Here is a 15,258-nt window from a genome sequence, read left to right as displayed (position 1 = left end):
CTTCAGTTCACTGATATTTATGTGTACTGGTTTATGCACAGGTCTCTTTAAGGTCCCACCACAGCATTTCAACCAGGCTGAGGTCTGGACTTTGACTCAGCCGTTGCAGCACCTTGATTCTTTTCTTTTTCCAGACATTTTCTTGTTGGAGCAAGCCTTTATCAGTCGGACACATGGATTTGCTGGGGCATCCACTCCTGGGAAAACTCCAGCATTGTGTTAACACACACCTGAAAGCTCCAGACCAGAAACAGATGAAACATCTGCTTTGATAGAGGTGCCCAGACCTGCTGAGGATCGGTTAACCAAGTGCATTCAATAGGCAGCACCCAGCTGCTACTTACCCTCACGATTCCTGTGGAAGCAGGACTTTCTTTTCTCATTTTGGCTTAGTTTGTGTTAAATAAATAACTATGGGGGAAGCTCATTTGGCGATTTAGATTTCAAACCACCATTTCACAGGCTCTGCAAACTAACACAGGTTTGTTTAATCAACCACCTGATTGGTGCCCAGACTCACACTGGGCAGAGCTGTGAAGGGAATTTTGTGTAAATACAAATAAAAATATACAGAAAAGGATTCTTATTCTAAAGAAATCTTCAAATCTGTTTTAATCAGTGAAAGGTTTTTAATAGCTAAAGTAGTCTTTGTGGCTCCATTCTGAAGAAGCGGCTTTAAGTTGTCTAATTAGTCTTGGCGCTTGAGGTTAAAAAGGGCAATAGATCGCTCGCTGAGTGAATAATGTTCAGTGCAGGAGCAGCTTTAACCCTGCCCACACTAACCGGATTTGGATGGTTAGTGAGAATGGAATTAGCTAATCGAGGAGAACATGTCATCCCAAAGCCTCATCCAATCATCGTCTTATGTTCTGCTTAATGGGATCCAATTGAAGGGTAGCACAATTTGTCTGGGGCCATTTGGGACATGGAGCTTGAGCCAGATGACAGAATTCAAAGAATCCGAGTATTTAACCCCATTTCATGTGGAAAGACGAACACTGGCGCTATACTGGGAGTAGATATGTTCGGAGCCAGCCAGTAGATTTTCTTATGCGGATGATGGTGTCATATTAGCGCTGACGCTGCTTCCATGTTGAGCCTCACAGTAACATCATGTGACCGCATGCTTCTTTCTGGCTGAAACTCTGTGTCAAAGTGGGGCAACTGATAGGTTTTTACAGAGTAACACCATTTTCTGGATGATTCCAGCTTGTGTTGATAAGTGCTTAGTTTCAAAAAGATGTGACCACATAGTGCGTACTAGGACGCACTACTGTCCCAGGTGTTGGGTATGTTACGTTTTGTTTTTTGTTTTTATGTTACATTTTAAGTAAAAAGTGACTAAAGTAATTAATAATTGTGTAACTGTATTACTTACTTTATTATTTACTGTTTGGATTCAGATGTCTCTTTTTAAGTTATTAATGAAAATCTTTGAGTTCAGGAGTATTTTGACAACATAATACCTGTAAAAAAAAAACAAACAAAATCAAAGAGCATGAAAATACATGAACACAGCATCATCATGCATAGGGCTGACCTGCTTGCTGATATCAGCTCATTGGTGATAGGAAGTCACCAACCACTTCCTCCTAATGTGGGAATCAACCAACAGGGCCACTCCTGTACGTCATGATCATTGCCATCTAAAAGGAAGCGTGTGGCATACAGCACATGTGGCAAAGCAACTTCTTTCTCTGCTATGCTGTGCATGTAAAATTTATCAGTCTGGAGAATCTCATGTTAAAGATGGTATGTGAGCAGCATGCATGAAGCTCATGCTGTGAAAATAGAAAAGTGGCCTTGACCTTGAGCACAACTTGGGTACGGAAACATAATCGGGGGGCACATGCAGCCCGCTTTGATGTAAAATGGGTCGGACAAGTGAAGGTCCACCTGTTTAATTTTGTGCATGTAAATGTGTAACATTAAGAAAACAGTTCTGATAGCTCACTTTTATTAGTAACTAAACTTTCTGTAGTAGACGAAAAATGTATCCATTATGAAACTCCTGTGGTGTAGCATGGATGGCTGCGGGGGAGGTCTTTAACAGCAGAAAAAGCTGTAAGACTAAAAAAATTACACTTAAAAGTGCAAAGATTTATGGCCTCTTTCACCCTTTCATATGTTCCGAAGCCAAAGCCTATGCCGGGACAATTCTGGCCCCCAGACCTGATGTTTGACACCTTGCTCAAGGAGGAGCAGTGATTCTTTGTGACTTGTGACAGGACAGACAAACAGATGAATGGACACCTCGCAGTGTTATGGGTTCATCAGACAAGTTAAAAACGATCGATAATAGCTTGCAGTATTTAAATTTCATAATAAAGTTTAGTTTTGCTCACTAACAAAACATGTTTTATTAGTGTTGAAACCACATCGACCTGCTGAATATTTACACGTTGCGCTGTCCTGCACGGTGCTGGACGGGATTCTTTTAACAATAGAAATGGCTGGAGGTGCTGCAATTATTTCCATTGTCTCTCTTTGTGAAATCCCTTCTGCTGCCACACAAGCTGTCTTTCCCTAAACTCAATCACAAAGATTTATATGGCTGATGGGATTAGTTTAAGCCATTAGGAGTAGTTAATGGTCTTTCCCGGTGTTGGTAAGTAACACTGACTAATTGACCAGGGCCAGCAGACAGCTGACACCGATTCACAGCAACAAGTGGTTCCTGCTGACATGAAGTTAGGACCTGCAGAGGGACAACAAACAGGGTTCACGCTCCTGAATGCTCGGCTGAATTGATCTGGATTTTTTCCCCCACCATTTAGCTGAAATTTAAAAGGACTTGGTGCTCACAGGTAAGACTCATAAATGTATAAAACATACATGACTTTGGAAGGGAAAATGTCAAATATTAAATTGTGAGAGGGACCCCTGCTGTAAGACGGGGACAATTTAAATATTTTGAGAAGTATATGTAAATATACTTCTCAAACATAAAATTACATCTATTTTCCCCATGTTATGTTAATTATGTGATAATTCAGGTGATTAAATCAAATTAACTTGTGTTACAGTTGCTCTGGGACTGCAAGTGATAGCTGTTTTTCCATTTTTGTTCTGCTTTTTGACCAATAAACTGCCTGAAAACAGTCAAATGTTTCTTAGAAGTTTAGTTGATGATCATATAAAACGATGAAATATTAACATTAGATGAGGTGAATAAAACATTTCTCAGAAACGACCTTAACTGTTCAGCTGTCGTTTGTGCCAGTTTGTTTTACTAATGACATGTTAAAAAATAAAGGATGCAAATTAATAACCTTTTTTTTTCTGAGCATGAAAAAAAAGAGCACATGTCATGTCAGAGGCGAGCCCCGGTGCTATCTGTGCCCTCCGATGACACAGCAAGATGTTTCCAAAGCCTTATTCACTCTGTTTGCTGTTCGCCTAACAAACAGCTCCTTTATGAGATTAAAGGATTTCTGTGGCACGCTGACATGCACGAAATTTAGAGAACATAGGAGGTGTAGCCTCTCGCTAATCTTGTCTTTATGAGAAAGGAGGGATCAGGCTATTGGATTGCTGCAGCGAAGACAGGTTGTCGGAAAGGAGTACACCCGACTTTTTTTTATAGTTTTTAAATGTTTGTAGTCCCAGTGAGCAAAACTACAGAGCCCACTGTGCACTGCAAGCACAGAGACCAATACAGTTGTCTGCCACTGCGTTAATACTGTGTACAGGTTAATTACCTGTTGATATGAATGAAATAGGTGAGGACTGTCTTATGATCAGGTTATTTTCTGCTTCTTTCCTATGTGTCCCACATTTACAATAAATCACTAGAGATTAATTTTCTCTAATATTATATTCATCACTTTGCCTCCCATTCGCTAACAGCATTACTAATCATGTGTCCTTGAAACGGATGGATTTTAAATGAATTAAATGGATTGGCACACAAACTGCCTCAACTGGATTACCATCTGTGATGCAAGCTAACAAGATACAGTCATTTGCATGTGATTTGAAAAGCAAATTGCCTAAAAGGTTTACTCAATACTGTACAATATGTTTTAGAAAACATTCTTAATGGTTGGTGACCTTAAATCAAAAACCACAATGAACTGGAGATCAGGGAGCTCCGCAGTATCCAAAACTTCCCAGGAAAATCATCCTGTTTGAAAGTTCTCTGCAGTTTCAATATAAGAGACGGTGAAACGATTTAAATGGGATTTTCTGATACTCTAAATGAAGCCAATTTACCAACATGTAAACAGATTTAGGGCAAGAAAACAAGGCTTATGTTGTGGTTAACTAACTTACCCTATAGTGTGAGACTTTAAAATCTCCTGCTCTACTGCATGCGATCTGCCATCTTAGCTCAGAAACTAAAACTGTCAATTGTTTCTGTCTCATCAGTCTGCTTCCTGCGACCACAGCCTGCTCCGTCAACTTCTCCACATGCATCAGAACATCCCCCGGCATGCCTTCACTCCCGTCCTGCAGCAGTCCTCGAGCATCCTGCCAAATCCAGCATTGATGGGACCTCAGGACAGAAATGTGAGATGTGATTACTTTAACTATCCTCATGTGAAGCTGCTCAGACTTGGAAGTTATTCCAGGCCCCTCGCCTGCTTTTACCTACTCCTCACTGATATCCATCTTTTACATCTTGCTACAGTTTAACACAAACCTGCCCGGACAAACAATGAGGACTTTCTTTGCACCCATCACAGCCTCGCACAGAGCAACAAGTAGATCCTCTAACTCAACAGTGAGTAAAAAACTCAAGAATCTCAGTAACTAAAATATATAAAATGTTACTTCGCTTTCCTTTTAAATTGATGAAATTGTTTTCATTAAAATGAATGATTTCTTTTCCAGATACGAGGGAGATGGGGCGCACTGCACGTGTGTATTGCGTGGAAAATTTACCACCACAAACAACTCAAGGTGAGCGCTAAATAAATTTAATTGTTATTTTTTTATTGGGATTTGTGGTAGTTTTGAACGTCTCTACGTGTTTTGGGAGTTACGTGTGGAAGCATTGGTGATCCCATGCAGACTGTAGGCTCTGGTTCCTGCTCTCAGCTGACAGAAGTGGCACCCTGCGGTCTTCTGCCAGTCGCTCTGCTGTCGCCCATCTACTTTACGATTGGATTTGTTGTGTATTCAGAGATGCTCTTCAGCACCTCCTCATACTCTTATTTTGAGTGTAATTCATTTCCTAAGAGATAAACTACCTGAGCTTTATTGTTTTTCAGCTCAGCGGTATGTCACAATAATGCTGTTATTGTGAATTGTATTGCTCACAGTATTGTGAAAAGTTCGCAGAGGGATAATATTAATGGATCATACTGATCTTGAATTGCACAGCTGATTTGTCTGATAACCAACATGTAATATTTAATTTACCAGAAATTGCAACAAATGCACAGCAGTCAACAGGAGCTGACACCTGAGTGTCCTGCTAGCAGTCCCTCTGCCTCTGTGCAACAAAAGGAACTACACCAGCCGTGTGCACACCCATGTTCAGGTGAGTTTCACGCCAGCAATTATTAAGTAGAAATGTAGCACTGATCCTTTTCTTGGACTTAGACTCTTCGTCTGAATTCTCTTCAGGTGGAAGTAAGAGTGAAACTACAAGCTGTGACTGTTCTGTCTCTGACCTTCAAACGCCTCCACCAGTGTCTACCCACAGCCGTGGGTACAGGGAGAAACTTGACTGTGAGAAGCAGGACCAGCACTCAACACCTGATAAGAAAGAGAAACACCAGATCCACCAATCTAGCCCAACAAAGAATTTACCTCATAAAGAGAAGTTCAGGGAATTAATAGTCACTTCTGACCTTGATGGCAGACACAGCGGATCGCTCGACAGGAAGAGGCAGTTTGAGTGTGAAGGCATCAACAAAGCAAAGAGAATGAGGCACGAAATGTCCAACAGTCCGTTTGGTTCTTCTCAGACTTTGCAGTATTATCCATCTCCATTCATCACAACTTATACACATCCACCAGCACACAACATGCAAGTGCAACACACTAACATGAGTGATTGCTCTTTCCTGTATCCTAACAGCATTAGATTTAACGCGTCTTATCCAGACACCAAGACGCATCCCTGCCAGACTTCTTCATGGGAGACAATGAGGGACACACACAGTTTCCATTTTAGGAAACACACCCTTAAAGACTACTCACTGAATACCTGCAAGGCAATCAGGAAACCTCTTGTAGCAAGAGGTATCACGACACCTCTTTATTTCCTTCGAGTGAGGGAGACACTTCTGTCGAGAGAAGTGTCAACACCGCTGCAGACGCCAGCGGCCTCATACTGGCTCTGATGCAGTATTGGGACCCTGAGTCTCCAGAGTAGGCTCAGAAAGGGAGAGCTCACATTCTCAAATTTCATCTCTCACTTCAGTTTTATTTATACCGAGCCAAATAAAAACAGTCACCTCAAGGCACTAGGAATCTCTGAGTAATCAGCCAGAGTGGGAGAAAGCACCTCTGACAGAACCAGGTTCATCGAGGGCAAGCATGTCCTGGAACTGGGTGAAGTGAAGGAAAAATTAAGGATAATGGAAAAAACAGCAACATTTCAAACTCTTAAAGACATAAAACAATGGCTTATAAATGCATGTTGAATGTTTTCAAGGAAGGTCTCCCAGCAGTCTGAGCCATTTGCTTCATAGCTGAAGGGTTGATCCAGCTCTGAATGTAAGCTTAACCTAAAAGCTAAGTTTAATCCAATCTTAAAAGCAGACTGGGTTCCCTAACTCAAGCTGGGAGCTGGTAACAGAGATCATTAGGACATGATGGGTACTATGAGGTATTTAAAAATATATATTTACAGCGCCTGTCTTGTGTTCACTGGTCATTTAGGTTTCTGTGGTACTCCACAGTGAGCAGCACTGATTATTTACACCTTAAAGTGTAAGCAGATTCATGTTCATGTGCTTACTTTTTTTAAGTTGGGCTCAGGTTGGCCTCTAAAAAAAAACCTGGAAAATGAAAAACTGCCGATTTATGGAGTTTATGGAGATTTATATAGCGCTTTGGGGTCCTTAGGGACTAGTAAAGCGCTATATAAATACAGGCCATTTACCATTTATTCTGTCTGTAAGACTGTATTTTGCACATAAGCTTTGAGCTAAATGCTAAAAGTGAGGATGTATGAATAGATGTGGATTAACCCTCATTAGCATCCCTAAAACCACAAAGAGACACAAAAACATGGCACGATCTTTTCTTGTTTCAAAAATGTATTTAACTGTGTAACAATAAAATTCAACAAAGGTCACAACAAAAAATAAAGTCTTCGGAATTCAGTGCCTGGAGAACATTTCATGGAACAAGCTTTCTAGTGCTTTTAACTCTTCCCCCATTCATAAAAACTTTAACAGAAATTTTTATTAATTGCATAAAGCCTACACTGGGTGTGGGTCATCTGACCCAGTGCACAGTGAACACTTAAACCACATCCATGCCGAGGCCCCTCGCAACCTCCGTCAGAGCCTGGACTGCTCCGGAAGCCCCAAAACCATCACAGTCCTCCTGCATCAGTCCTGCAGACTCGTCCTCAATGTGAGGAATGGTGCTCATCACACAGTAGACAGGAGAGTCGCTGCCTCTGGGGCTGGCTTGAGATGACATGTCCTCACCTCCTGAGAACTCTGAGGAGTAGGAGGAGCTGGAGGAGGGCGAGGAGGATCCTGTGGGAGAGCTTCGGCCGCTCTCCAGCGTGACAACAGCGCTCTCGTCCTGACTGCTGCCACTCAGACTTTTCTGAAGGCTCTGAGGCTTCTTGGCCATGTTCTTCATGATCTCCTTTGTCACTTCAACAGTCTCAAAGCGCACCATATTTAACTTCAGGAAACCATCGACATCCTTCCTGTACCTGTATGACAGGAGAGGAGAGGAATCCATTTGAGTTTTTACTTTTTTTCAGCTCTACTTAAATTATATTCGTCGCACCCAGAGGACTGTAAAGCAGAGAGGATGACTATTACCACAGGTGACTCACCTAAAGCGGGAATGTCCAGAGGGCCACTTCAGCTCATGCTTCTTACGAAGGTGAAGTGTAAGAGTGTAACACCAAGAGAACACCTTATCACAGATATGGCATTTATATTTAGCCATTCCCCCAACCTATTGGTCATCAACAAAAAACCATATCTACAGTCACAGCAGGCTGAGATGATCTGACCAGGTAATATGTTGGACGACACTGTGTTACAAACCTCATGGACTCTCTTGAAGTGCTGGCTCATTGTTTGGAACGTATGACAAGTATAATCACAGCCCTCCACTGTACAGCTGTACATGGTGCCCTCATTGTGAACCTCTGTGTGCTTCTGCAGATCGCGCTGGTTCTTAAATCTGTGGGGAAATAAAGATGGAAACAGTTAAAATTACTGGCGACTGTAGCTTTTACCCCTCAGCCTCCCTGTAGATGCACCTCTGGTATAAATGTAAAAATCCAAAGTGATTTTCAGAATAGTTGACCTCACTGAGATTCCAACCTGAGGGAGATTTGGTGTCAATTTCAAATACTTGGTGACATCTTTTTCGAGTTATCGCATTTGCAAGATCTTTAGAAACCTTGAGGACCAAGTCACTGAGTTTCAAAGTCATCTGAGACTTTTTGTAGAATCACTTATGGTATGAATTTAAAAATCCTGTCGCCTCCTTTTTTGTATTCACAAATTTGAATGTCCAAGCCGCCTGCACAGCAGGGTTACGACAGCACCCCATCAGCCTTTCAAGGCTGAGGGGTAAAAACTGATTTTGGTAATAAAGATGTGGCTCTAGCAGCATTCTCACTCACATGTCACATGTTTGTGCCTCTTACTTCTTACTTACTTATAGTTGTTTACATTTTCAATACAGATGAGTCAAAAATTGCACTGCTACTTAAAAAGTCCCATATTATGGCCCGTTTCTACCCTCATGTGTTCTATTAATATCTTTTTCAAGTTTCAGCTAAAAAATACCTCACAGGTCACTAATTCTTCCCCACCTTTATACCCCTGCTTTTAACTCATCTCCTAACAGGGCGTATCTGGGGGCTTTAAAAGCAAACGAGCTGCTGTGCGACTGAGCTCCAGCCAGGAACAGTCACAGCACACAGCTCTACTGAGTATATAAAAGAAATAAAATTACACACTGCAGAGTTTTTCCTGGCTCGAAATGGGCTGTTCTGAGGGATGAATATGCACATAAGCAGGACTGGTCAGCATAGGCAGTAAAGTCTGTGTTACTGAACAGAAGTGCCTGCATTTTCCTGTTCTTTGTGGTTACTTCATACATAAAAATGTCTATTGTGCTTGAGTAAACAACACCCCAAATGAAACAGAAACAGTTACAAACATCTGTATGTCAATCCTGCTGGTTCTCCTTTGGGGGAGGGTCAGTTGGAGACGATGATTAGGCTGTTCTGACATCACAGGAGGCTGCAAACCAATATATCTCATACAGAGACATAAATGATTGAAAGACAATAAAACAAGGAACTGGTTTCTTTTTTCACATTTTGTGGCTCTTTCTTTAAAAACCCCTTTAAACACAATATTTTAACGAACCTTTCCTAATAGTTTGGTTAAGGTCTTATTAGGAGAATTCCTTAAAGGGTATACAATATTTTTAAGGCACGACTAAAGACTGGTTACATTTGAAGCAGATATTAAAGGGAGTATTTTGACTAAAAACATATAATAAAAAGATCTAAAGAGCAGATATTATCCTGAGCTCATTTCCAGCTCCCATTTTTGTTCTTTGACTCTATACTAGAGTAGCTTTGCATAAATCACAGTTAAGAATAATCCCTGTTTGTTATATACCAGGCCCATGGTGCACCCACTTTGTTCTTCCTCAGTCTGAAAGACCTTTTTTAGCGAATCCTGTATTCACAAACAGAGCTGTGTACCTGAGAGCACCATGTTAAGGATACTGACAAGCTAAGAGCAGAAAACTGTGAGAAATCAAGCATTTAAAGTCACATGAGTTTTTGCCTCACAGGGATTACTTACACATACACAAACTGAAGGAAATAATGAGTGAGCTGGAATGAAAACTTCCTTGTGACTTTGGATGTGAAAAATGCTACATGGTTCCTCACAAATACACGATTTAAGACGTTAATGATAAAAAAAATTTATGGAAGAGAATTTTACTGAAATAGCTGAAACTTGATAACCCAGCTTTCGCTGCCAGATTAAAGAAAACGATGGAGTTAAGAGTGTGTTTGCTGTTAACTGAACACTTGATGAGCTGTGTTGGAGGATCTACCTTTTGTCACAGAAGTCGCACGGGAACGGACGCTCATCACAATGGCGGAACCTGATGTGGATCTTCAGAGCAGCCAAAGTGGTGCAGGTCATGTCACAAAAGGGACACTTCACCTGATTCACTGAGAGTAAAAAGAAAAAAAAGGCGGGCAATGCATGTAACAGATGATCAAACTGAGTCAGAGATCCACCATGGATCTATTAACGTTTAATAACTAACAGATCACAAAGAAACTGAAATAGATCAGATTTTGTACACCTGACCAACCAAATGACATAACTCAGTACAAAATAAGAGCTCAATGAATACAAATCTAAAGACCACACAGTAGGGAGCTTGACAACAGAAACAAAAGAAAATCTGTAGCAATGTGCGATAAACTGCTCATAAACCGCTCTCTCCATTTCTAATATTTCAAGACAAACAGCCATAAAAACAATTTAATCCCAAAAGAAAATTTAGGAATAAAACTCACCATGCTGACGAACATGATCCCGCAAAAGCCTCTCGCTGGAAAAAGCTTTCCCACAGTGTTCACAAACCAGCGTCTCTGTTAGGATAAGTACACATACAAACATCAGCAATAAGGCGGCGCAATTAAAACATCAACATCACAGAAATTTAATGCGAGCTTAAGCGTCCGTCTCACCTACTGGCTCAGCTTGCCTGTGCAGGTGGTCAAACAGCTTTGTGTTGCTGGAGAACATGCTGCCACACGTAGGACAGGCGACAAGGCGCTCCTGAGTATGGCTCCGCATATGTTCCCTCAAACGGTATCTGATCTTGAAAAAGGCGTCGCAGCCTGTGAACAAAACGGGAAATGTCACACGGTGTCCAAGGAGATAGCGTCTCACGAACGTTTAAAAAACTCCCGGTCGTACCTGCCCACTGGCAGAAGAGCGCCTGCTGTTGTTGAGGCAGAGACTGTGGTTCAGCACTTTCTATGTGGTTGTCCACATGTCGATAGAACCACTCAGGATTATTAAATGTACACTTTAAAAAAGAAAACAAGGAAAAAATAAATAAATCCCATGATAATATATCAATCGTTTAGTGAAGACTGGATAACTTAAATGAAAAATACGTACATCACATTGCTCCCACTGGCAAACATATCCGTCTGATCCTTCAGGGACCAGATTGTTGCTGTGCATGCCTTGATTGCAGCTGGGAAGATCTGGACGGGACTTGAGCAGCTGTGACCCAATGAACTTGAGCTTCCCATGGTAGTTGTGGAAATAAGCATGGACCTCCAGCTCTGCAGGGCTACCCATGGAGAGAAATTCACATCCATTCCAGAGACAAGCATATTCATCTAACGAAAAAAAAAAGAAAGAAAGAAAGAAAGAAAGAAAGAAAGAAAGAAAGAAAGAAAGAAAGAAAGAAAGAGAATCAGTAATTATTGCAATGTCATTACAGAATGTTTAAAGCAACTTTAAAAACTTTAAAGCACCCACATGTCCAATAACATGAAAACCAGATTAACCGTGATCAGCATGAGGTTGAGAAGTATCCCATCGTATAGTCTGGTGTTGAGTAGAGACAGTTGCTGTCACAAAATAAAAATAAAACCATGTACCGGCAAAATCTGACTGTAGCTACAAAAGCAGTTTTACTTGTGACTCAAATGAAGCAGGGGGCTTTTTAGTGCACTCTGCAGCACTGCCATTCGTAGCATTTGTAATATAAGCAGGTTATGGTTAGATGATGCAGAGATGACTGGTAGGGGTGAGTGATTAAAATAAGCATTTACCAGTAAAATAGTACAGACATCACAAAAAATTCTAATAATCACAATTAGTTTAATCCATAAACTTGCCCCTTTCATGATTTTTCTTTTTTTTTGCATATTTGTTTCAGATCATCAAACTAATTTTAATATTAGCTAAAGACAATCTAATATCTACAAAGGCAGTATTACTGAATCACCAAAATTACTCTAAGAGCGCCTCAGCGACTCATCCAAGAGGTCACAAAAGAACCCAAAACAAGAAAATGTGCCACAGCCTGGCCGATGGAGGGACAAAAGTATAAGAGAGGATGAGCTGAAAGGAAAAACAAGAGAAATGCTGCAAAACAGAAAACAGCACAATGATATTTTTTATCTCTGTAATCTTGTCCATATAAATCACTGTAAGCCAAATTTTATTTTAAATGACAATAAAATCCAATCCCTTGCACTGATCTACACACAACCACAATGAGAGTTCAGTAACAGAAGCACCTCTTTGTAATATTCAACAGGCATATTTAAACTGGACAACACTTGGACCAAACACTGACCATTAAACCCCATGCTAATAAACTAAATGTGCTGCCCAACAAAAGCTGACCCCTCGCCCACCCCTGCACGCAAAATCGCTTACCCAGCTCCTCCAGGGCATCGTTGTCCCCCAGGTAGTCCTTCAAATGCAGACACATGTGGTCGCTGAGCTCCTCCATGGAGCGGCCCGTGAAACTGCACGAACCCCACTCACAGACCACCTCAAAGTTCCCGAGTCTCTTTGTTGTCATCATGTCGTTGAGTCCTGTGAGCTCAGCCCCTCACACCCTAACCAGCCACACAGAAAGTAGGCACATATGTTTAACCCAGAGAGAAAAGGAAACGTTAAACTACGACATCTAAACTACTAAAGACGCCGTTTTGCTAGTTAGCATGTGCTAACGAGGACTGATGGTGTCATGGAAACTGAAACATGTCTGTAAATGTTTGAAGAGTCATTAGCTGAAGTTAGCGCCAAAGCTCTCACTATCTGACTGAATGAGTAACTAAAACCACATCAAAACATATATTTTTAAAATATATATTTTTGGTCATAACAGTTAATGAGGCCGTTCACACCTAACAACAGTTTACTTCATCCTTAAGAAGTTGTGTTTGTGCAGATGATGTTTATCTGGCTAACAGATTAGCTCCCGCGAAACCTGTCACAGGTCTGTGCTCTTTATCCGACTTTTCCTAAATTAATACAGCTTGTACATTTTAACCCGGGATTGTATAAATTCATACTGTTGTTTCTAACTCTAGTGATACACAAGTTTTTCATAAATGTTTCTTACAGCAGTTAATATCACTTTGTGCAGCAGATCTGAGCTCCTCCTTGCGCTTCCCTCCTCTCAGCTTGTTTGGCTTTGTTTATTTCCTGTCGCTTCTTCTTCGTTTATTATTAAAACTGTGCCGGGAAAGCTGAGCATATCGCCACCTACTGCACTGGAAACCGCAGCAAACTAAAGCCTGAAGTAAATAGCGTTTTGTTTTTATACACTTCTTATTATTATTACTATCCCCTCTTCTGCTTCTTCTTTTTCTTCTTCTTCTTTCAGCTTCTCTCTTTAGACGGTCCCACAATGGATTATCTACATCTATCTCTCTATCCTTCTATCACAAATCACCCCTGAAGCTCATCTACACCCACTCCACCCTGTCTGCACTCTCTTCTTCTCTGGATGACTGATTCCAGGTATTTAAACTCATCCAGCTCGAATTTTATGGCATTATTTTTGTGCCACGCCATAAAATTTCAATTTGAAATAAATACATAAACTCAAAGAAAGGTGAAAGAAAAGAAAAATTGTTTCTTAATTTCTTAAAATAAATCCTCACATTTATGAGAAAAATGTATTTTGTAGTGAAGGAACAAGTCAACCCTTCCCTTTGTATCCTAAAATTAACTTTAAAAAGGTCCAATTCTAGACCTCCTTAAATGCTATGATGATATCATGATTTTGGGCTACAATTAATATTTCTTTATTGTATCAGACTAAATATATAAATATAATTTAATGTGGTTATTTACTGCAGGGATAATACACACTCCACACACACACAAATATACATTATTTTAATTTGTTCTTATCTTGTATTTACATTTTAATATCCATAAAACATAAAATAACAAGATCCTCGGAATGAATATGGAGTAGTATGGTTTAGTTACGGAGTTTCATTTAAGTAAAAATACTAATAAAATACTTCAGTACCTGCCCTGAGTTCACTTAAAGTACTATTTAGGAAAGTATAAAAAAAGAGCATAAAATAGTCACAAACATAAAATATTTTATATCATAAGATTATTCATATGCGGTTTAAATTCAGCCAGTTTAGTTTAGTTTAGATGTTGTAATCAACTTTTTAGAAAAACTATATATACATTTCTATATTAATTGATCAGCTCAGTTATGATTTTATAGTAAAAGAATCTCAACCCTGTGTTTAAGTAGCACCACTGATAACCTCGGAAAGCCTTCTGTCTTCTTTGTTCCTTCTTTGGCAGTGCAGTTAAACCACAGCTCTTATGTCTGTTTTTATCTGTAAACGCCAGACCAAACTCCTCCCAGGAAGTGACAACAACTTCTCCTCCACCCTGTCAGCATTTCCTCCAGACACAGAGTGTGAACAAAGAAACAGACCTGTACAATAAGGACTGCCGTGATCAAGCTATTTCACGTGCAGTGGACGGATTAAATGATAGCAGTAATTTTCACTGTTAAATAGTCCTCTCTTGTATAAATTCAGAAATGTTTCCTGTCAGTCTGAAAATCATCCATGCATGCAACTTTATTCTTTATTTTATTCACTTTATTTATCTGGAATGATTTTGATCTTTGACCAAAATCTCTGCATTTTTTCTAGTGTGGTTGATAATTATGACCCAGGCTTAATTATTCCCCTTCTGTTGTGCTGTACTATACTGCATTCTTACACTGGGAAGGTTTCACATGTTGTTAATAGACAGAAAAGAGATGATTTACACCTGAAGGAACTGGTTATCCCTACCAGCCTGAGAAAGCCCTTAATGCCAACAGAAACAGGAAGCCACTGTAAGCAGAAGGAAACCTGAGATCAGCCTGCAGCCACCTTTCAATCAAGGCTCACAAGGTTCACTGTCAGATTGTGCCATAGATCCCCTCCACTAGAGGTCATGATTTGCTGACCATCAGTCCTTTGTCTGTCAAAGAAATACAATATTTTCACAAGAGTGCGTGTCTCCTAAAGTGAAGTCAGTGCTACACTAA

General features: G+C 40.3%; 2 protein-coding genes across 2 annotated transcripts; one reads left to right on the top strand and one right to left on the bottom strand.

The window, feature by feature from the left end:
• Nucleotides 1-2,599: 2,599 nt before the first annotated feature.
• On the top strand, nucleotides 2,600-6,993 carry LOC309688273 (uncharacterized protein). Its single transcript, XM_082503871.1, has 6 exons — nucleotides 2,600-2,807; nucleotides 4,372-4,512; nucleotides 4,634-4,726; nucleotides 4,837-4,905; nucleotides 5,371-5,488; nucleotides 5,575-6,993. Exons 2-6 carry the CDS (start codon nucleotides 4,414-4,416, stop codon nucleotides 6,294-6,296), a joined length of 1,101 nt encoding a protein of 366 aa, XP_082359997.1. The 5' UTR covers nucleotides 2,600-2,807; nucleotides 4,372-4,413; the 3' UTR covers nucleotides 6,297-6,993.
• Nucleotides 6,994-7,199: 206 nt separating this feature from the next.
• LOC309688440 (histone H4 transcription factor) lies at nucleotides 7,200-13,595 on the bottom strand. Its single transcript, XM_082504161.1, has 10 exons — nucleotides 13,303-13,595; nucleotides 12,609-12,793; nucleotides 11,331-11,557; nucleotides 11,124-11,235; nucleotides 10,892-11,044; nucleotides 10,718-10,792; nucleotides 10,243-10,363; nucleotides 8,196-8,334; nucleotides 7,979-8,103; nucleotides 7,200-7,852 (listed from the first exon to the last, which is right to left on the bottom strand). Exons 2-10 carry the CDS (start codon nucleotides 12,757-12,759, stop codon nucleotides 7,426-7,428), a joined length of 1,530 nt encoding a protein of 509 aa, XP_082360287.1. The 5' UTR covers nucleotides 12,760-12,793; nucleotides 13,303-13,595; the 3' UTR covers nucleotides 7,200-7,425.
• Nucleotides 13,596-15,258: the final 1,663 nt, after the last annotated feature.

Source organism: Aulonocara stuartgranti (assembly GCF_965226115.1).
Source record: "Aulonocara stuartgranti genome assembly, chromosome: 14".
NCBI lineage: Eukaryota > Metazoa > Chordata > Actinopteri > Cichliformes > Cichlidae > Aulonocara > Aulonocara stuartgranti.
Note: the sequence above shows the minus strand (reverse complement) of the source record. Positions and strands in the feature narration are given on the sequence as shown.

Coding starts and splice junctions, on each gene's coding strand:
- LOC309688273 (XM_082503871.1), top strand. CDS start 4,414: ATGCATCAGAACATCCCCCGGCATGCCTTCACTCCCGTCCTGCAGCAG. Junction 4,906..5,370: donor ACCACCACAAACAACTCAAG/GTGAGCGCTAAA, acceptor TTAATTTACCAG/AAATTGCAACAAATGCACAG. Junction 5,489..5,574: donor GTGTGCACACCCATGTTCAG/GTGAGTTTCACG, acceptor AATTCTCTTCAG/GTGGAAGTAAGAGTGAAACT.
- LOC309688440 (XM_082504161.1), bottom strand. CDS start 12,759: ATGATGACAACAAAGAGACTCGGGAACTTTGAGGTGGTCTGTGAGTGG. Junction 11,236..11,330: donor GCCAGTGGGAGCAATGTGAT/GTACGTATTTTT, acceptor TCTTTTTTAAAG/TGTACATTTAATAATCCTGA. Junction 10,793..10,891: donor CAGGCAAGCTGAGCCAGTAG/GTGAGACGGACG, acceptor TTATCCTAACAG/AGACGCTGGTTTGTGAACAC.